At 60.8% G+C, this 19,876-nt stretch overlaps 4 protein-coding genes across 5 annotated transcripts; 2 read left to right on the forward strand and 2 right to left on the reverse strand.

Moving 5' to 3' along the window:
- Positions 1-1,136: 1,136 nt before the first annotated feature.
- On the reverse strand, positions 1,137-4,162 carry REM1 (RRAD and GEM like GTPase 1). Its single transcript, XM_072350030.1, has 4 exons — positions 3,664-4,162; positions 3,379-3,461; positions 2,158-2,359; positions 1,137-2,048 (listed from the first exon to the last, which is right to left on the reverse strand). The coding sequence occupies exons 1-4, from the start codon at positions 3,965-3,967 to the stop codon at positions 1,783-1,785; spliced, it is 855 nt and encodes a 284-aa protein (XP_072206131.1). The 5' UTR covers positions 3,968-4,162; the 3' UTR covers positions 1,137-1,782.
- Positions 4,163-4,779: 617 nt separating this feature from the next.
- On the reverse strand, positions 4,780-12,108 carry C15H20orf96 (chromosome 15 C20orf96 homolog). Of its 2 annotated transcripts, none has more exons than XM_072350028.1 (10): positions 11,945-12,108; positions 11,714-11,813; positions 10,649-10,788; positions 9,942-10,100; positions 9,380-9,479; positions 8,880-8,962; positions 8,576-8,677; positions 7,744-7,827; positions 7,329-7,447; positions 4,780-5,061 (listed from the first exon to the last, which is right to left on the reverse strand). In XM_072350028.1, exons 1-10 carry the CDS (start codon positions 11,987-11,989, stop codon positions 4,929-4,931), a joined length of 1,065 nt encoding a protein of 354 aa, XP_072206129.1. In that variant the 5' UTR covers positions 11,990-12,108; the 3' UTR covers positions 4,780-4,928. The 2 variants fall into 2 exon arrangements, with proteins under 2 accessions (XP_072206129.1, XP_072206128.1); XM_072350027.1 differs by having other exon boundaries at positions 8,805-8,962.
- A 1,197-nt stretch (positions 12,109-13,305) lies between these two features.
- On the forward strand, positions 13,306-14,789 carry SOX12 (SRY-box transcription factor 12). Its single transcript, XM_072350029.1, has one exon. The coding sequence runs from the start codon at positions 13,337-13,339 to the stop codon at positions 14,192-14,194; it is 858 nt and encodes a 285-aa protein (XP_072206130.1). The 5' UTR covers positions 13,306-13,336; the 3' UTR covers positions 14,195-14,789.
- A 2,808-nt stretch (positions 14,790-17,597) lies between these two features.
- Positions 17,598-19,599, forward strand: NRSN2 (neurensin 2). Its single transcript, XM_072350327.1, is given in 5 exon segments — positions 17,598-17,730; positions 18,452-18,642; positions 18,768-19,106; positions 19,109-19,151; positions 19,299-19,599. Coding segments are annotated over 4 exon segments (858 nt in total). The 5' UTR covers positions 17,598-17,730; positions 18,452-18,456; the 3' UTR covers positions 19,589-19,599.
- Positions 19,600-19,876: the final 277 nt, after the last annotated feature.

Genomic DNA, 19,876 nt, shown 5'->3' on the forward strand with positions numbered 1-19,876 from the left:
CAAAGCAGCCCAGTGGGTGTGAAACTCCACTGTGAACCCCCCAACCCCCCATTTTGCTCTGGCACTGGGCCAGGATCCCACCACAGTAGCATCTTAGCAATCCTAAGAGCGCTTCCTAGTGCTGCCGAGCCCTGGCTACACCTGGCCCAGGTGAGCCCCCAGCTGGGGACCACAGGCAGCCCCTGTCCCCCAACAGCACCTCCTCCCTCTGTCCTTCCCTTTCCCAGCGCCTCTCTGCAGCCCCCCCCCGGCCTCTCCTCCCACCCTCCAGCTCAGCTGCATTTTTCTGTGTTTGAGCTCATTCTTTCCACTCCCCTCACTGCTGGCTGCCAACTTTCCATCCCGCCGCCCTCCCCTCCTTCCCCCCCCCCGCCTCCCGCTGCAGGGAAGCATTGGCCACAGCTGCAGGACAGACTCACAGCATCATGTCCAGCAGCACCAAGAACTGGGGCACGGAGCAGCACCCGGAGCCAAAGCAGCAATAAGGAAAGCACAGCAACTCTGCAAACATTGACAAGATGGGGAGCGCCGAGTGATGCAGGAGAGCCCAGCTTTCAACAGAGATGGGAAAACATCCCCTTGGGCCCTTCTTGGCTGCACGATGCTGGCTGCTGGTAGCTCCCCGTGCTCAGGATGCAGAGCAAATGGAAACTCCTGACCTGTACAGGGTAGGAGGGCACCGTGGAGCCTCCCTGGCACTGGGCCCAGGCCTGCCGAGCAGGCTCCCCCACCACATCCCAGCCACTCGCCAGCAGCACAGCCCAGAAACAACTGACAGAGCCCACACGGCCCCAGCGTCACCTTCCTGTGTGCCTGGGGTCACTTGCTGCTCGCTGCAGCCCGGCACGTCCTTTCCTGCTGTCGCTGTCCCTTCCCAGGGCACCCAGGGGCCGGCTCCTGGCTCAGGCTGCGTCTCCCAAGAGGGTCCCAAATCTTGCACGGAGGCTTTAAATCTGCACCATAGTAACTGGAAGTGGTGCCAAGCCCTTCTCTGAGGACTTTCTGGGAAGAAAATGGTGCGGAGGGCTTCTGCCATTGCAGGAGATGATGCTGCGGCTGCTGGGTAAGGAACTGATGCTTCAGCCAAGGGTGGCTGAAGAAAAGTGGCCAGAGGCGAAGGCTGCTCCTGCCCTGGGGTGTTCAGGCTGATGAAGCTGCAAGCTCATGCAGTCTGGCTGCAATAGAACATCTGCCCCGGTCAAGGAACCTGGCTCCCTGTAGCAGGGACCCAGCAGAGACCAGCATGTCCCAGACGTGGTTTATTCTGCAGATCGAGGGGTTCCCCCATTGTACCAGTACAGAGACAGCAGAAAAACCTCAGGCAATGCTGGTTTCAGGGAGACATGGCATGAAGCTCTGGCATGGAGGGGCTGGGGGTGCCAGATGATGTTACCAGAGCTCCCCCCAGCCCCTCCTCCAGCCAGGCTCCTGTCCTTGAGGTGGGCACTCACTGCTCTCTGCTGCCCTATGTAGGATGGGAGCCACGAGCAGCACCAGCCTCACTGCCAGCAGCCCCGCAGGGCCACAGCCTCACCTCCATCCCCACAGGAGCCAGGCAGCCACCCTGATACCCACCCCACACATGCAGCTCAAGGGACCCAGCCCCATTCATCCCCCTTCTGGAGGAGAAGCAGCCAGATCCAAAGTACCCTGGGTGTCCCCCAGCAGCTCCATGTCCTCAGCATCACACTGGCCCCATTTGTGCTCTGCTGACACCACGCTGCTGCTGGCAGAGGGCAGTCCCCAGCCTCCATGTCCAGTGGGATGGGCTTGTGGCGGCTCTCAGAGCACAGACAGATCGTGGCACGACTTGGAGCGGGCTTTGAGGGTCACCTTGCTGCTGTTCCTGGCCACCAGCCTGTCGAGGAAGCGCCGGGCCTTCCTGCTGAGGCTCTCCTTGCGCCGGTGGCTGGACGCAGGATCTTTGCCCTCACGACGCAGGCGCAGCTGCCTCACCACCCCCTCGAACAGCTCATCCACGTTGTGCTGCAGGGCTGCCGACGTCTCGATGAACTTGCAGTCAAACACTACGGCACAGGCACGGCCCTCTGCAAGGGGGAAGCATGGAGGGGGTACGGCCCTGCTGGCACCCTCTGTACTGAGGGATGTAGCAGAAGCCGTAGCGCAGGGTATGGGGACAGACATGGACATGCTCACCTTCGATGGAGACCTCGCGGCAGCGCACCAGGTCGGATTTGTTCCCCACTAGGATAATGGGGATGTCCTCGGCCTGCCGGGCACGGCGCAGATGGATACGCAGCTCCGAGGCGCTCTCAAAGCTGCTGCGGTCCGTGATGGAGTAGACGATGACGTAGGCATTGCCCATCTGCAGGCACTGGCTGCGGCGCCAGCTCTCACCCTGCCAACACATGGGAAATGGCACATCACTGCACTGCAAGGGCTGGGGGCACATCCAGTGGCTCCTGGTTTGTCCCAGCACGGTGCTGGGGGTCTCCCAGCATGTCCCACCAGCACCAGCACTGTAGGCAGCACATGCACGGCTCCATCAGTAAAATACAGCTTCTGGTTCTGGGGCACGTTTCATTTCCCTCCTCTATCAGCAACAAATTAAGGCTGTGGGCTCAGCCTGGGCACACAGTCACTCCTAAAGCACCTTTTGGCCACGCAGTGCCAGCATGGTGGGCACAGCATTGTGAGCTACACAATGCTCCCAGCTGGGCAAAGTGGGATTAATCAACCATGAACATAAAGGGCTGTTCTCAGGGCAATGCAGTGCTGCAGCACCTCTGGACAACACGGGCATTTGCACAGAATGCAGCCCCAGCCCATAGTGTTACTGTGCCTGTGTGCAGCCTGGGGGCCAGCTCCGTCCTCGCTCCCAGGGACCCATCGTGACACTCATGGAACCCCAGCACAGCCAGAGGGAAGGGTGGCACAGGGGGAGGGAGGCAGCAATGCTGCACTGGGATCTCTGGCAGAAAGAAGCCTCCACTGCATGGGGCAGAGGGAGTGCCCCACGCCACGCTCTTGGTGCCACAGCTCTGCTGAGAGCACGTGCCCTGGCTGCCAGCGCTGCCTCACGTGGGTTTGCTCCTTTTAGACCCACTCCCGAGCCACTGGCTCGCACCACACTCCATCCTGCAGCCCCTTTGTCCCCCTGCACGAGGGACATCCCATGGGATGAGGGACACCCTCACAGTCCTGCTATGCAAGGCTGTTCCTGCACTGACGGGGCCTTGCTGTGGGAGCCCCATCAGAGAGGCACCTCTCAGCCTCCAGCACAGCAAGCAAAGAGTGTCAGAGAGGCTGCTCCAGGCCAGAGGTCTGACCTCGGGATTCATCATTCCTCAGCACTGCCAGCCCTAAAGGCAGCTGGGACTCATGCAGCACCCAGCCCAGGTTCACAGCCCCACGTACCCTCCGCTCTGGCTCCCAGGTGTCCATCACCAGCAGCGTGGTCTCCTCACCATCCACCAGCAACGTGCGTTCATAGGCAGCTTCTGCAAGACACCGGGAGAGCTCGGTTGGTGCAGCCAAGACCCGGAGACAGTCCCCTCACCCCAACGTGCTCCTTTCTGCATTGCTTATGACTTTGTCCAAGCACGAGGTGCGTGCTGCACCTCAACACACCCCACTGCCTCCTCCTGGCCTTGCAGGAGGTGACGCTGCTGCAGAAAGCCCCCGCCGCCACGCAGCACCCACCTCCGTGCTGCTCCAGCACGTCCCGCTCCTGGATGCCCGCAAAGGCATTGGCCAAGCTGGTCTTGCCCACGCCGGGGTCTCCCAGCAGCACCACGCGGTGCTCCCAGCAGCTGGAGGAGGCCGAGGACTCGGAGGACCAACTGCCCCGCGGTGCCGCGGCTCTGGCACCCGGTTCGGACGAGGACTGCCCGAGTTGGGGGTGGCCGAGCTCAGCCCGCGGCGCGGCAGCCGGTACCCGCGGCAGAGGGGTGCTGGCCCTCCTCCGCAGAGGGCTCTTGTTCCCGGGCTGCGTGTTCAGGGTCATCTGGTGCTCGGCGGGCAGCGGGGCTCGGAGAGGCAGCCCTGATGGGACGCGGTTCCCTGCAGCCCCCCGGCCTTGCAGCCCCGAGGCCACGAGCGCGGTCCCGCACCGGACGGCTGAAACTTTCCCCAGGCCGGGCTGACGTCCGCCGCCCAACCCCGGAGCTGCGAGGCTTTAAAGCCCAGGAGGTGGAGCCCCCGCCGCCGCCGGTCCCTCCCCCGCTTCCCTGCCCGATCCCCCCCGCCCGCCCGTAGCGGCCCCCGCCGCCCGGCTCCGCGCACCCCCGGGGCTCCGTCCGGTCCCCGAGGCTCCCACGGGGCTCCCGGTGCCCCCGCTATGGGATTCGGAGACATTCCCCTCCCAGGGCTCCCCGGGTGCCCGCTCCCGTCCCGTCCCGGGATGCCATCACCGGAGCAGCGCTGGGGCGGCCCAGGGGCTCCGCCGCGCTCCTGTCCCGCGTAGGGTCGGACCCCCGCGCCCACCGCCCGGCCCCGCCCGGCCTCATGGCGCTCCGGGGCAGAGCGCGGCTCCGCCGCTTCGCCAAGTAAGGAGCGAGCCGTGCCGAGCCGCGCCGTGCCCGGTGCTGCCCGGAGGGGCGGCGGGGCTGGGATCGGCGGGGCTGCGATGCCCCTGTTTGGCAGCGCCGGCTCCAGAACCGGTAACAGCGCGGGGCAGAGGCGCGTTTTGAATAGGGCTGTTTTTATTTGAACCTGTGTGCGTGCTCCGGCCCACGAGAACAGCTGGAACAGCAGCCCGGTCCACAGCGAGATGTGCTCACCTCGGGGCACCCCTGGGGTACCGCAATGGAGTCTTGGATCTGCCTTTGGCTGCAGCCCCGCTGGGGGCAGGTGATGCTGCGGGTGTGAGGTCAGGTGGCACAGATATCACGGGGCTTACATCGTGCTTCTTACAACTCAGTGCAGCTCTATCACCAAAGACCCTCCTGCCCCTTCTAATTGTGTCCTCACAGCGGCTGAGTGGGGCCGGGAGGAAGGAGTGCTGCATTGGTCGGCTCCTCATCTGAGCACTGCGGGCACCGGGGGAGCGGAGTCTCCTCTGTGGGGCTGAAGAGGACAACCTCGGTGTCTGGTGTGCACCTGAGCAGAGAAGGGAGGCACAAGGGACAAAGGAAAGAGCAGTAATCAGCAGCTGCGCTGAAGGAGCAGTGGACAAAAGCCCTTTAAAAGCAGATGTGGGGTTCTGGGGCACAGCACGAAGCAGAGCGCAGCACAACTGCCCAGCAATCCCCATCCGGGACTCTGAGGGAGAAGAACAAAATCAGCTGCCCCTCTGCCCATCCCAAAGGACAAACAAAAGCAGAGAAAGCACATCAGAGCAGCCGGTTCCATCTGCTTTCTCACCCAGAAAGGACAAACACAGCAAGCTGGCCTTGCTCAGAGGTGTGCTCATCTGTGTGTGTGTCAGGCCAGGATAAAAGGCACTAAGAGTGCCTCCAATGCAGGACTCCACGCTGCCAGCAAAACCCACCTGGGATCCCTTGAAGGAAGGGGGTTTTTAAAGAGGGAAGACTGAAATGCAGACACAAGTGGGTACACGGGGGCTTACAGCTCCTCCAGGCTTCATAGGTGTTGCCAGCAGCACGCAGGGAACCCAAGGAGAGCCAGCAACAGTCCTGCTTTGCTGGGCACCCTTGCGCTTCCAGGCTGAGCACAGCTTACACCCGATTTTACTCTTTCAAGAAGCAAAGCCAATGTCTGGAAGAAAAGGGTTAATTGGAAACACAGCCGGCTGGGGGAGTCGTGTGAAAAGTTGCAGGGAGGTCAGTGGGAATCAGAGGGGAGATGGCTGAGAGGGCTCTGGCACGGAGTGCAGCCTGTCAGGGCGGGTAAGCACCGAATGCCTGACTTGTGATATTACACAAACTTTCCACTTGGGCCTTCCTGCTATTTTTAAACTTTTCTCCCAGCCACCCTCAGTAACTCCAACCCCAGCAGCTGCCGAGTCCAACTCGTTCCTTCTGGGTTCTTTTATCATCCTTTTATCGGAAAAAAAAACCACATATTGAAGTTGTCCTCATCCATCACGCAGCCGCTCGCCTCTCCCACAGCCTCCTGACACGTTCCAGCCTTCCCTCCTGCTTCACATCACGCCCTTGCAGCCATACCTGGTGCACTGTTAGAAACCAGCACGGGAGATCCAGCCCCGCTGGAGAGGAGAGCCTCCCTTAACAGGTATCTCTGTGCTGTGAGCAACGTGTTTAGCTGCTGCAAATAAACACATGCGTGCACGAAGTACTGCACGAGGCTGCAGGTTGCAGGTTATGTCACAGTCGAGATTTAAACTTATCTGACTGGTTTTTGGACAAGTTTATAACCCCGATCAGCTGACAACATAGAAAGCTGAGGCACTCCACTGCTCTAAATCCTCTGTGCTCCGAGCAGGACCCCAGCACTGCGGAGCAAGGTGCAGCATCAGCCCTCCAGCTCGCTGTTTGCTGGGATGGACTCCCACCATGGCTATGATGGAAAATAACCTGTCACAGCGGGCTGCTGGTATAGCTCAGCATACAGACTTGGCCAGCCTGTCCCTCGGCCCTGGAGAGGATAGCCCCGTGGTCCCGTGAGCCATCTGGCAGAGCCTTCTCCCCATCAACAAACAGCAAGGATTCTCCTTGCCCTTCATAACTGTAATATCCAGCATAAACACTGTGCACGCTGGTAGGAGGGAGTGGAGATTAACCACAGCCTCCGTTCTGCAAGTAATCAGCTACCAATGAACAAGGGCAGGGGAAAGAGCGCTGGGAAAGACAACAAAGTGTTGCCTTCTTGCTGCCAATGAATGCCTCAGACATCTTTGTTTTTAACACATTAGGGAAATGGCTGCCCATCTTTGTTCCCACAGAGCGCTCGTGCCATTTCACACAGCCAGCAAAGTGACTTGAGATGGGTAAGTCCTGCCCTCCGCAGGAGCTTGGCCACCTCCCTTTAGTTTTGCTTCCCAAACACAGAGAGAAAAGAACAATAAAGTAAGAACTGATGTAATCACGAGGGCCTTGAAAAGCTCTGCTGCTCCTGCCTGTTCCTGCAGTCAATAATTATCGCCACTTACAGGATGGACAAAAGGAAGCCTAGAAGTGAGGTGAGACGTGAAGAAAGCTGACAGCACACTGCTGTTATTTTGGCTGCTTCCTAGCTGCTATTAGGCAAGACATGAGACCCGGCAGCAACCTTTCCCAGCAGGACAACTGTAAGCTGTGAGTTTATATCCCAGACTGCGTGTAGGTTTGACAGTGGTACCTGTGGCAGTTGCACTAAGGCTCAGCACCACAGACTCTTGCTACCCGAGGCCACAGACGTGCGTGCCCATTGACCAGCCTTACTTCTCTGGGAATTCACTGGCTTACTTTGGTCTGTGGAGAAAAACATCAGCAAAGATCATCTCTCTTGGGTCTCTTGCACTCTGGCGGAGTGTCTGGACGTTTCTTTTCAGCTCGCTGATCTCCTCTTCCAGGTCTTTAATAATCTGAATGAATGACATTCCAAAGAGTTCTTTATTTTTACAATAGAAGCAGTAATTAAAGTTCTAGAGATTACAAAAAGCAGAGCTAGAAAACATCCCTCCTGCAAATGAGTCCCCTAAGAGGACATCCTGAGGGTGAGCAGTCCAGCAGGCACTGCAGGCAGTCTAACAGCCTGCTGGCTCCAGTGGAAGCAGAAAGCAACAGACCCCACCAGGGCGCACAAAAACCCTCATAAAGGGCAAGGACTGAGGGTGGCTGGCTCTGCCTTACTGCGCTGGCTCTCCCCCAACTCACTCACCTCTTTTTGTCTTTTTATTTCACGTCGAAGAACGTGATTGTTGATGACCATCTGCTTCAGCCCATCCTGGTGCAGCAACACCTCCTGTGTGGGAGAAGAGAAGAAACTCACAGGAAGTACAGCATGGGACCCTGCCATGGTCAGATGCCAACCCTGGCTGCATTTAGATGCATTATTCTTCTTCAAGGAAATATTTTCTGCTTGAATAAGGTTTTGGTCCCAGATCTACAATGAGGTCCCATTGGGCTGATCATAGAACAAGACTGAGCAACTCAGGAAATCTGGTTCAGTTTCCCAGGGAAAGCTTATTAATACTGCTTGGGTTACTTGTATAACCTGTACGTACAAAGTCACCTGTAAAAGCAGACAGTGGTCCTGCATCAGAGCAAGCTGAAAAGGGACTCAGTGATCGATGTTTTCTCAGTGCCCTCAAGCTGCTAATCCAGAAAAAGTGCTAAGCAAACCATCCATGCAAGCAGAAACTGTACAAAAGGAACTCCTCCTGTTCTGAGGTGAGCTGCCGCAGCAGTGTCCCCACCAAGCAGTTAGGCAGCTGCCTAAGTAACGTAATAAAGCAGGGTGAACGTTGGCTCACGTGGCAAACTCTCAGGGACGAGCCTGAGGTTATTTCATCACATGAGAGTGGCAACTCAGAAGTGCTTGTCGTGGACACTCCCAGCTGACAGACAGCTCCAGTTTGGAGCGGAGCAGCAATGTTCTGCTGTTCTTTGTGTGCCAGCTAATGTCCTATTGCTAATGGGCGACACCTAGAAACCCCTCAGCTCCCACAAACTGATCCCCTCTGCCAAGGCATCGCGTGAATTGCACAAACCTCCACGACTTTCTGTAATATCTCCTCTTGTTCTAGTTGTGTTTTCTCTTCCACTTCATCCAGGATGGCCTTTCCCTTTTTTTCTGCCTCATCTATCTCATCCTGAGAGTGGCAGGAGGCAGCACACAGAAACAACAAGAGCATTAATTAAGACAAGCACTGCATTCCTTCCACCCTTGCCCTCTCCTGCCTCCCTAGCGATGGTGAAGGGTAGAAGAGGTCTCAGCACCTGCTGTTTCTTCTTCAGGTTCTGGATGTCGGACAGCAGAAGGACTATCTGCATAGCTTGACTTAGATAATTCACCTCTGTGTAGTTCCGAAGGCTGATGAGCTCATCCTGGAGATCCTGTACTTTTGATGTGACTTCACCCAGTTGCTGCTGTAGCTCTAATTGGAAGTCAAAGCAGAGAATGTCATTTCAGGGGTTCCAGAGGCTGTCCTGCATCCACCTGAGTCAGATGCCACACCATGTGGGAAGCAATCTGGATTAGAGAGAGTGCACTGGGAATGAATGGCCACTCCAAATCAGACCACCTTGACCAGATCCTGCCCCAGTGGAATGGTGCAAACAGTTGCCGAGGAGGTGACTCTCCCCACCCCCTTACACACAGGCTGATGGGTGCCACAGAGCTCTGCCCCTCCTGACAGGAACATTTCCCCCTCACAACAACTGGAAGATTCATGTTCAGGAAGTGAACAGTTTGACATTTATAACATCAGCGCGGTGTCTTAGGCCTAACAAGATGGAAAGCAAAGGTAACACGGTTACATAAACCGTATTTCACAGTAACGAGAGCAACTCACTTCCCAGATTCTTTTCCATTGTTTTTTCCATTTCCTGGAGCTCTGCCCTTGCCATATCCAGCTGGTTCTGACTGATGGCCTGTGTCATTGCCTCGATCATCTGCACAGAGAAATCCAGACACTGACCATTCCCCAGAACTATCAAATGCTCCCATGCAGCATCCCTAATGTTCCCCTCATGCTATTGCATGTTCTAGCAGCACAGATGAATCTGCCACCATGGTTAGTGCCAGCTTGTGCAAGGCACATGTGCTGGGGATTGTCCTGGGGCTTCCAGGAGCCACCTTCCTCCACAGAAGGATGTATTTGGGTTGTTAGAGGGCTGACTACTCTTGCTTGGGACAGTAACCCATTAGGAAGCTCTTGTGGCTTTAAAACACAGGCACAAAACAAGAGCATCTCACAGAATCTTTGGGCATTGGAGAGCTCCTCCTAGCTCTGGGGATGCTCCAGTCTGTGAAAGTGATCATGCAGAGTCTGGCCATTCTTAAGTACTAACAGGAGCAGTGGCAGATTTCTTGTTCTGCTCATGCTGGGCCGTTGGCCAACTCTAAAACCTCACCTGATACAATTCATACTGATGTAGCAAGTCTCTGGCTTGCTTGGCAGTGCTATCGTCAGTGTGCTGGATGTCCTTCATCAGCCAGCAGTTGGTCTTTGCCAGGTGGTCACTGCATTGCTTCAGCTCCTCTATGGCTTTTGTCTTCAGCTTGGTCAGGTGCTACAGGAGTTTGTGAATTAAAGGACTGCAGATTCCATCAGTACCACCTGCCCCAAGTTTGCTCACTATCACCTGTCACCCCTAGGATACTCCTATCCCATGCAACGCCCTGACCAGCTGGGTATCATGCAGCAAGCTTCAGCCTCATTGCCAAGGCACTGACTTCTCCCACCCAGTCAAGTCCTGCTTCCACATTCCTTACTGCCTGCTGCATGATGGGCCGTGTCCCCCACCTCAACCTTCTCTTTGCTAGACTAAGAAATTCTGGCACCAACAGTCCTTCCTAACAGGTCACATTCCCTAAACCTCACCCCCATCCACTGCTACAGCCTGGACTCTCTGGTTTTATCTCCAGTTTTCCTTAGCAGACATCAAGGTTAGATTAGACCAGCACCAAGCGTAGCACCATAATTACCTCCAGTGTATTAATAAATAAATACGTGGCCATTTTGCCACAGGGAGTCAGACTGCTAGACTTTCCTCCACAAATACAACCTGGGTAACTGCATGGATTGGCTCCCCACATTCCGGATACCTGTCACACGTACCGTTGTCATTTTGATCTCTTCCAACATTTCAGCTAATTCAGCTTCCTTGAGCGCCGCTTTCTTCTCACTGACCGTTCCGTATTTCTCTTGGGACGATGCCTTCAACGCCAGCGGGCTTGTTTTACTCGACACAAACGCAGCTGTGGAGACAAGCAAAAAACCCCACGTGTGTTTACACCCGTCTCACAGCCACCCCCTCCTGTCACATGTGGCTGAAGGAAAGAAGATCAACTATAAGGCTGATATGAGGCCTCCTGCAGCCCCTCTGAAGTAGCTCACATTCACAGCCCAGGAGCAGAGCCCACAGAGCCTACAGAGCCCACAGAGCCTATAGAACCTACAGAGCCCACAAAGCCTACAGAGCCCACAGAGCCCTACAGAGCCCACAGAGCCCTACAGAGCCCATAGAACCCACAGAGCCCATAGAACCCACAGAGCCCATAGAACCCACAGAGCCCATAGAACCCACAGAGCCTACAGAGCCCTACAGAGCCCACAGAGCCTATAGAACCTACAGAGCCCACAGAGCCCTACAGAGCCCACAGAGCTTACAGGGCCTACAGAGCCCACAGGGCCTATAGAACCTACAGAGCCCACAGAGCCTACAGAACCCACAGAGCCCACAGGGCCTACAGAGCCCACAGAGCCCACAGAGCCTATAGAACCTACAGAGCCCACAGAGCCTACAGAGCCCACAGGGCCTACAGAGCCTACAGAGCCCACAGGGTCTACAGGGCCTACAGAGCCCACAGGGTCTACAGGGCCTACAGAGCCCACAGGGTCTACAGGGCCTACAGAGCCCACAGAGCCTATAGAACCTACAGAGCCTATAGAACCTACAGAGCCCACAGAGCCTACAGAGACCACAGAGCCCACAGAGCCCACAGAGCCTACAGGGCCCACAGAGCCATTCCTGGTCTTTCCCAGTCCTCCCTCTTTATTCTCAGCCTCTTTTTGTGCCTTTTGATGGATGTCTCCTGGTACGAAGCACAGGGTGGATGCAGAAGTGGCCCCACGGGGTGGCAGTGACGGGAAGGCAGCAGATAAAAGGAGATCTCTCCTAACCTGGCTTGTTCTTCTGCCCTTTCTTCTTGTCTCTGTCGGTGATCGGTGGCAAAGCCAACTCGTGGGCCGCAAGTTTCTTCTTCTGCCACGCGCTGCCAACCTGAACTCAACACAACACAAAGGATGAGGAGCCAGAAACACCTCCAAGGCCTTGCTGCCCTTCACCAGCACCCACCTGACAGGGCCGCGGCACTCCAAGCGCCACAGCCCCGTCACGAACACCACACTTACTCTTCCCTTCGCCTCCCCCGCAGCACTCACGCCCTTCGCTTCCATCCCGCAGCCCCACGTGTCCCGCTGCCGTCCCGGCGCCGCTCACGGGCCGCCTCAGGCCTCGGGCCGGCCGGGCCGCGCTCGGTCCTCTGTCACCACGGCAACCGGCGGCGGGCAGCCAATGGGAGCGCACCCTGAGGCCTCAGCCAATGGGCGCGGCCCCCGCCGGGCAGCCCGCGGTCTCCGGGGCAACAGCGCCGCTGCGCTCCGCCATTGGCGCGGGGTGGGCGGCAGCGGGGAGCGGCGAGACGGGACGGGCGTGAGGGCGGCGGGAGCGACGGGTTATGGAGCATGTCGGAATGCGATGGGAACACATAGAGCTACGGCTCGACAGCTGATGGACCCCGAAACGTTGTTGTGCGCTCAGCAGCGCGGGGACGGAGCCGTCCAAGTGATGGAGGAACGCAATGGACGGCAGCGAACCGGGAGCGGGGGGTCGTGGGGATGGAGAGCTCGGGGCGGGGGGAGCCCGCAGTGCTCGGAGCGGCACCGCACGGAGCGTCCCCGTGGGCAGAAAGTAAAGGGGCTGATGGAGCAGGAACGGGGGGGTGACCGTCCGAGGGGGCTGGAGAACGGCGGAGGTGCGGCACTGAGCACGGACGGGCTGCGGCCGGTGTCGGGATCTTAGAGGGTATTTCCGACCGCAATGACCCCATGTGTCTAATGGGGCGCGGGGGGGGTTGTGGTACCCGGGAGGGAAGCGGGATCCCGGTGCTGGGGTGACGCGGGGCTACGGCGATGCTCGTGCCGGGAGTTGCCCCCCTCCCCCCCCGCCCCGGGTGCGGATAACGGGGCGCGCCTCGGTGCCGTTCTCTCCAGCAACCTCTCTCCGGTGGTCGCCCATTGGCAGCGGGGGAAATTCCCCCCCGCCCCGCGTCCAATGGGCCGGGGGGGGGCGGCGCCTCCCATTGACAGAACCGGCGCGGCCGTGTTTACCGGGGGCGGGGCGGGGCGGCGGCGGCTGCTGCTATAAGAGCGGTACCGGCGGGCGAAAGGGGCGTGTGGCTTTAAGACTGCCCGCATCGCCCCGGAGCCGTAACCCCGCTCGAAGCGAGCGCATCCCCGGACCGAGCGCATCCGCGGTGCGGAGCCGACCCGGAGCATCCCCGGAGCATCCCCGGAGCCGGAGCATCCCCGGAGCGCTGCAGCGCCATCCCCGAGCCGCCGCATCCCGGGGTCCCGCCGGAGCCGCCCCGCAGCCACCGCCCCGGCGGAGCCGTGCCCCCCCGGGTCCCTCCGCGGCCCCCCGCGCCCCGCCCCGCCGCCGCCGCCCGTTCCGCACAATGGGGGCGGCGCGGCGCGGCGCGTAGCGGCCGGCGGGGAGGGAGAGGCGGCGGTAACGGGGGCGACATGGTGCAACGAGCCACGCGGGGAAGGGGCTCGGAGGGGCGGCGGGAGCCCTGCGCCCCTCTGGCCGCCCACGACGCGGAGCCCGCCTGGTGCAAAACGCCCAGCGGGCACATCAAGCGGCCCATGAACGCCTTCATGGTGTGGTCGCAGCACGAGCGCCGCAAGATCATGGACCAGTGGCCCGACATGCACAACGCCGAGATCTCCAAGCGCCTGGGTCGGCGCTGGCAGCTCCTGCACGACTCCGAGAAGATCCCCTTTGTGAAGGAGGCCGAGCGGCTGCGCCTCAAGCACATGGCCGACTACCCCGACTACAAATACCGCCCTCGGAAAAAGGGCAAAGTGGGCACCGCCACCGCCCGCCCGCGCCTCCCGGTGAAGATCAAACCCTCGGTGCTGGGCCGCGGCCCCGCCGCCCGCAGGCAGCCCAACAAGCCGCCCCCCGAGCCGGGCACCGCGCAGCGCCCCCCGGAGCCGCCCGCCGAGGAGCGCCCCGGCACGGCCACGTGGAACGCGGTGCCCACCGGCGAGCGCGGCCCCGCGGCCGCCACCGACCCCGAGCCGTGCCCGGAGAGCGCGTCCCCGTCTCCCGCACCCGCCGGTTCGCCCCCGTCCTCCTTGGGTTCCTCGGACGAGGAGCTGGACGAGGAGCTGCTGGGCGCGCTGCCCCCTCGGGCGCCGGGTGGTGCGACGTGCGGGGCGCTGGACTGGTCCGTCCTGGACAAGGACCTCGATCTCTTCCCGCGGGGCGCGTCCTCGCACTTCGAGTTCCCGGACTATTGCACGCCCGAGGTGACGGAGATGATCGCTGGGGACTGGCTCATGTCCAGCATCTCGGACTTGGTCTTTACCTACTGAGTGCCGCGCTCTGCAGGTAACTCTCTTCTTTTCTCACAATCAGGTCGCCTCAAAAAAAGAAACAAAACAAAACAGAAAACAAAACAAACCAGCTGTTTACATGCAGGAATCAGGTATTTAGCCTTGAAGCCGCTGGAAGGCAGAGCTCCCTGCTCCCCCCCATCCCCCCCCCCCCCGGGCACACACCCACTCCTCCTCCATCCATCCATCCGCCCATGGCGGTGCGGGGCTCAGCCCTCCCCTCCGCATGGCACGCTCCGTTCGCTGCCGTTTCTTCACCCATGAAAGGCGGCCGCCCGGCGGGGTCCCATTGTCGGCACCCCCCGACCCAACCCCTCCCCATCCCACAGCTCCATCCCTGCCTCGCGCTGCTCCATTTTCTCCTCCTTATCTCCCCCATCCCTTGCAGAACAGCCGATCCTTTTTCTCTCCTTTATGATCACGACGATGATTCTTTTTTTGCTTTTTTTTTTTGCATTGCATAGAAAGCACGTCTTCGATTCTCTCCCGTTCCCCCATAGCAGCCCTTTGGGAGCGCTACCTTTGGCCGCGCCGCCCCCGAGGCTCTCCGGGGTGGCACAACCCATCTCAATCCCTCCCTACCTGCCGCCCTGTGCTGTGGGGTCCCGGCCTTTTGGGGTCGGGGGTCCCTCAGGGCCGGTTCTCTCCTTGCGTTTTCGCTGCGCCGCGCTCTCCCCGTCACTTGGTTTGGGGCAGAGCGAAGTTGCACACACACACACACGTGATCCGCACGTGGCGCGGGGAGGCTGCGTTGTTCCCATCTCCAGACATTTGTGCACAGCCGCCCTCACCGTGGGCCAACCTGCCTGGCATTAATGCCCCGACATGGGGATGCCCATTGCCTGTATGAGACCCACTCCGGGTTCATCCCCCCCCATGGCTGGCGGAACCCGTGTGCTGCAGGAAACCTGCCTTAAGCTCTCGCATGGGGCCACCGCCAGCAGCAGCTGATGCTGGTGGAGATGTGGGGTGCGGATGGTGCTCCGGTGCAGCCATCCTCTGCGGTGCACCCAGCGTTGGCTCTGAGAGCCTGGGCTTCACTGCAGAGCAGCGCTGCGGAGCTCCCCAGCAGGGCAGTTCCTGCTGCAATGCTCCTCCAGCCGCGTTTGTCTTTGCTTTCCCCAATGGCTCCTTCCTGCAGCAATCCGCCTCCTCCTGCTGTCTGCCAGCACGTGGCCGCGGTGCCGGCAGGGCGGGGGACGCGGGGCTCCATCCCACGTCTGTGTGGCACAGATGCAGCCTCTGAGCTCCTCAAAGTGGGAATCCGGGCACGAAGGATCCCCCCCCCCACCCCGACCCTACCCGTGCCAGGGGCAGCCGTGCTCCCTCCCCGCTTTGGATGGGGGGGGGGGGTGCCGCTTCCTCCGATAGCACACAGCCCCACCCGCACCCATTGCAATGGGGGTGGATGGAGCCGCCAGCAGGGCGTGCTCAGCCCCTTTGTCCCCCTCTATGGGGAGCGATGTGGGGCTGCCGGCGTCGCCGGAGGTGCCGCAGGGAGCGCCGTGTCCCCGTTAAAGGACACCGAGTGCCCTCCTGCCCCCGGTGGCCGCGGGGCTGCGGAGCCACGAGCTCAGCGTTATCGATGTGTAGGTGTGTAGAGGTAGCTGTGGTGTGCGTGTGTCTGGTGTTGCTTCCCGACCGTGTTTAGTAGCCCTGGTGCGGGTGCGATCCTGCGAGGCAGGCGGGCGCCGCCCACGTGTCCCCATGTAGAGAGCATCCCCCCCCCCACCCAGACCCTCTTCCTTCCGCTCCAACCCAGCAGCAAAGCCAAATGCCGAGGGGCTCCACGCACAAACCGGGTTTGGGGTTCATTGAAGGGCTTCCCCCGGCGCACAGCTCCCACCCAACACCTCGCTGCCTTCTGGGGGCATCAGAGCCCCCTACCGCCGCCACGTCCCACGCGGGGAGACAAACCCCAACTACCGGCAGGGCCCGATGCCGCGGTGCGGGGCCGCATCCCCGGCGTTTCCTCAGGGCAGGCTCTGGCTCAGCCCAACCCCCCTCCCCGAGCCCGGCCTCAAGCACAACACCGTGCGCGTGGTCCCCGTCCCCCCCCCCCCCATCCCGTCGTGGCCCCCCCTGTGGATGTTCTGTGCCATGTGGTTGTAGTGCGTAGAGCCCCGCGTCCGTCCCGCCGAGCCCCCCCCCCCCCATCCCCTCCCCCCCGGTGTGCGAGCGAGTGTGCGTGCGCCATCCTCATCGCTAGAGACAAAGCGAATCGTCGTTAATAAGTGAATAATAATAATAATAATAAACCAAACCTCTCTCAGGAAGAAGCCGCCGCGTTGGTGGCATCCCAGCGGGCCGGAGCTGCCGTGAGCACTCGGGGTTCCTTTGGTTGTGTTGGGGAGGGGTCCTGCAGCTGTCGTCCTGGGCTGGTGGAGGGGATGTCCCACCCGCGGCCACCCCGACGGCACGGCCAGGGCCAGTGGTGTGGAAGCTCGGCTAGTGGTTATCCCAGTGTTGTGACTATGGAATAAAGTGTGTTGGTCTGCTCCACGTGGCTCTGGCTCCTCCTGCGCCGCTTACACCTCCCCAACCCACACGAACACAGGGACCCCTCGGGGATGTGGGGGGCTCTGGGGGTCAGAACCCAACTCCAGCTCAGGCACAGCAGTGCCCACATCGCTCCACGGGGTCCCAATACCAACCCATGGGTCCCAGGCTGCTCCATGGGGTCCCAATACCAACCCATGGGTCCCAACACTCCAGTGTTCCAATACCAACCACAACCATGCTGTGCGTCCACAAGCACTGTGTGCTCTGTCTGTGTGTTCCATGCATGAGTGTGCTCGCACAACCCCATGGGCTCCATAGTGTGGTGGCAGGCACTGATTCCACCCCACTGGATGGGGCCGCAGGGGGAGGGCACACAGTGCTTGCATCACTCCTCCCCCCCCCAACCACCTCCAGCTGTTGCCACGGCAACAAGGGAGCCTGCAGCATCCTTGGGTACCACAGCATCCCTGGGTACCACCTGCCTTCCCATCCCTGCTGGGGGAGGGGCCGGGCACTGGGTTGGCACTGCTGAGACCCCCCCCACGCCCACAGGACAACACCCACTGTGGGACATGGAGGTGACTCTGCCTGCAATCCCGGCAGCACTGAGCAGCCTGGCTGTGACCCAGGCATGTGGCAGCCCTCGGCTGTGTGTCTGGGCTCCTGCACAGTGACCCCAGGGCACAGCAGTGTGCTGGGATGCCCCTGGTCCATCCCGGCCTCACCAAGCACCCGGTGCTGCCCTCACAACCACGTGTCCCCACCGCCAGCCCCGCTCTGAGTCACACACAGCAGCAGCTCACAGGCACTGTCGGCTCTCAGCCGTGCAGCAGGGAGTCACGCTGCCCCCTCCCCATCACCCCGAGCCCCCCTGGGAAGCAGGGACCGTGCCCAGCACTGCCTCACATCATGGGGTCCCGGCTGTAGGATCCCACACGGAGACGGGGACAGCAGAGTGAGCACTGCTGGTGACAGCGCTGGGACAGAGAAGGATGTGCTGAAACCCCCTCCAGGTAAGCAGGGAGCGGGTAGGGTCCCGGTAATGGATACCCAGCGTGTATTGGATGCAGGATGGAGGTCCAAAGCCAGGCAGCACCCCCTGCATGCAAGAAGAACCCTGTGGCTTCACCGGGGCGGTGGCAGCAGGAGGATGTCCCCAGCACTGGGGAACTGCTGCTCCCCCCCGCGAGGCCTCTCCGGTGCCAGGCTTTGTTCAGCATCACAGCCCAGCACCGAAAGGGTCCCACGCGTCATCCCCCCCCTCGCACACAGCGCGCTGCGGGGACGCGGTGACGAAGGGCTGAGCAGGCAGTTCCCATGGCAATGTCCCTACGGTGGCGGGGAGGGACACGGCGCTCTGTGGCTGCGCCTCTGCACGCAGCAGCCCCCCCCCAGCCACGGGGACACAGAGGAAGCCAGGTCCCTCCCTGCCGCCGCCCCTCCATCCCCATTGCCGCCTATTGGGCGCTGCGGGTGGGCTGCTGTGGGTCCCGATCCTGCCCGCACAGTGCTGGGTCTGTGCCCCCTCCCGTTTTGCTTCCCGTGGGGAGATGGGCTCCACTATCCCAGGCAGAAATGGGAGTCCCAATCAGTGCTCCCCAAAATGGGCAGGGGGCACATCTGGCACCAGCACCCCATCTCCTGCCTGGTGCCCAGAGAAGGGCAGGAGCTGGCTCAGCCCTGTGGCTGTGGGGAGGGCTCTGGTGTTGCCTGACTCCCCTCACGACCCCCCAGGTCCGATGCCCGCCCTGCAGCCCTCCTGCAGCTGCAGCCGCGGCCCCAGCGTGGCACAGGGGAAGTGGTACGGGGTGCGCTCCTACCTCCACCTCTTCTATGAGGACTGCACCGGGGCTGGCCCTGATGGGGACACAAATGAGTCTTCACCGCCCCATCCCCACGCTGTATGGCCCTCTATTATCTGGAAGGTAAGAAACCCCTCTCCCCCTAAAGTATTTCTTCCCTCTCACCTTGTGTCGAAGTACATCCACTCATGGCACCCCAACCCCTGCCATGCGCTCTAGGCTCACCTGCTCCCCATTCCTGTTCCCAGGTGACCCTCTCCACGGGCACTCTGTTCCTGCTGGTAGGACTGGCTGCCCTGACCACCGGCTGGATGCTGCCTCCCAGGCTGGAGGGCATCGAGGAGGAGGAGCTGGTGGTGCTGGACGTGCAGGCCGTGCGCTATAACCACGTGCTGGCTGCGTGCCGCCTGCTGGGCACGGCGCTGTGCATCGCGGCGGCAGCGCTGGGTGCTGTGGGGCTGCTCTGCTGTGTGCTGGGCAGAGCTTGGGGGGGCTCCCAAGAAGAGGAGCAGCAGCTGTCACCCATCCTGCAGAGCAGCACCCAGGGCCCTGCAGTGCCCTTCGGTGCCTCCCAGCTCTGTGGTGTCCAGCCCCGGCAGGAGGTGTGAGGCTGGGTGCGCTGCTGCTGCCAGGTAAATAACATGTTGGGAAATGCCCTGTTTGAGGCTGTGTGGGTGGGAGGTGGGCAGGGTGGGAGGAGGGGAGGCTGTAACTCAGCTCACAGGAGCGGTGGGGCTGCAATGGGATGGGATGATGGAGAGGGCAGCTGCCCAGCACAGCCCAGAACCAGCCTGGACTCAACCAGATCCCACCTTGGATCCCAGTGCCAGCCCCCCCCTCCAAGGCTCCTGTGCACCATCAACCACCACCACGTCCCAGCCTGGGACATCCCAGCATTGGACTGCAGCTCCTCCCCCTGCTCCCCAGCCAGCCATACCTGATGCTGCTGGGTGCTTGCAGTGGGAGCTCTGCCGCCAGCACAGCATCCTGCCCTGCAGCCCCTGGGACGGAGCAGACATTCCACACTCACCGTTGGTTTCCTTCATTTTGCTCTTGCTGGGCTGAATAAAAGCTGTGTGGCTGTGGGCTGTTCTTGCTGCTGAGGCTCAGCTCCGGGGCAATGAGTGCTGTGTACGGGGGATCATCACAACAGGGCAGGGCTGTCACAGCACAGAGGATGCCAGGCAGACACCCACCTGCTCCTCACTGCCCCCAGGGTGCTGCACAACAGCCGGGATCATTTTCCTTCCTTCAGTGGAGACAACTGAGTACAGACCAGGCTGGGAGCAGCCCTATGCCAACACAAGGGGTCCGTGCAGCCCCCAGATGCAGCTCTCCAGCCCACAGAGCCCTGAGC

This window comes from Excalfactoria chinensis, chromosome 15, assembly GCF_039878825.1.
Source record: "Excalfactoria chinensis isolate bCotChi1 chromosome 15, bCotChi1.hap2, whole genome shotgun sequence".
Lineage (NCBI taxonomy): Eukaryota > Metazoa > Chordata > Aves > Galliformes > Phasianidae > Excalfactoria > Excalfactoria chinensis.

Excerpts from the sequence above, each read along its gene's own strand:
- SOX12 (XM_072350029.1), top strand. The coding sequence starts at position 13,337 with ATGGTGCAACGAGCCACGCGGGGAAGGGGCTCGGAGGGGCGGCGGGAG.
- REM1 (XM_072350030.1), bottom strand. The coding sequence starts at position 3,967 with ATGACCCTGAACACGCAGCCCGGGAACAAGAGCCCTCTGCGGAGGAGG. Across the intron at positions 3,462-3,663 it reads CGTGCTGGAGCAGCACGGAG|AAGCTGCCTATGAACGCACG; the intron begins GTGGGTGCTGCG and ends GGTGTCTTGCAG. Across the intron at positions 2,360-3,378 it reads CCTGGGAGCCAGAGCGGAGG|GGTGAGAGCTGGCGCCGCAG; the intron begins GTACGTGGGGCT and ends ATGTGTTGGCAG.
- C15H20orf96 (XM_072350027.1), bottom strand. The coding sequence starts at position 11,989 with ATGGAAGCGAAGGGCGTGAGTGCTGCGGGGGAGGCGAAGGGAAGA. Across the intron at positions 10,101-10,648 it reads AAGAGATCAAAATGACAACG|CACCTGACCAAGCTGAAGAC; the intron begins GTACGTGTGACA and ends AAACTCCTGTAG. Across the intron at positions 5,062-7,328 it reads GTTTTTCTCCACAGACCAAA|GTGCACACCAGACACCGAGG; the intron begins GTAAGCCAGTGA and ends TTCTCTGCTCAG.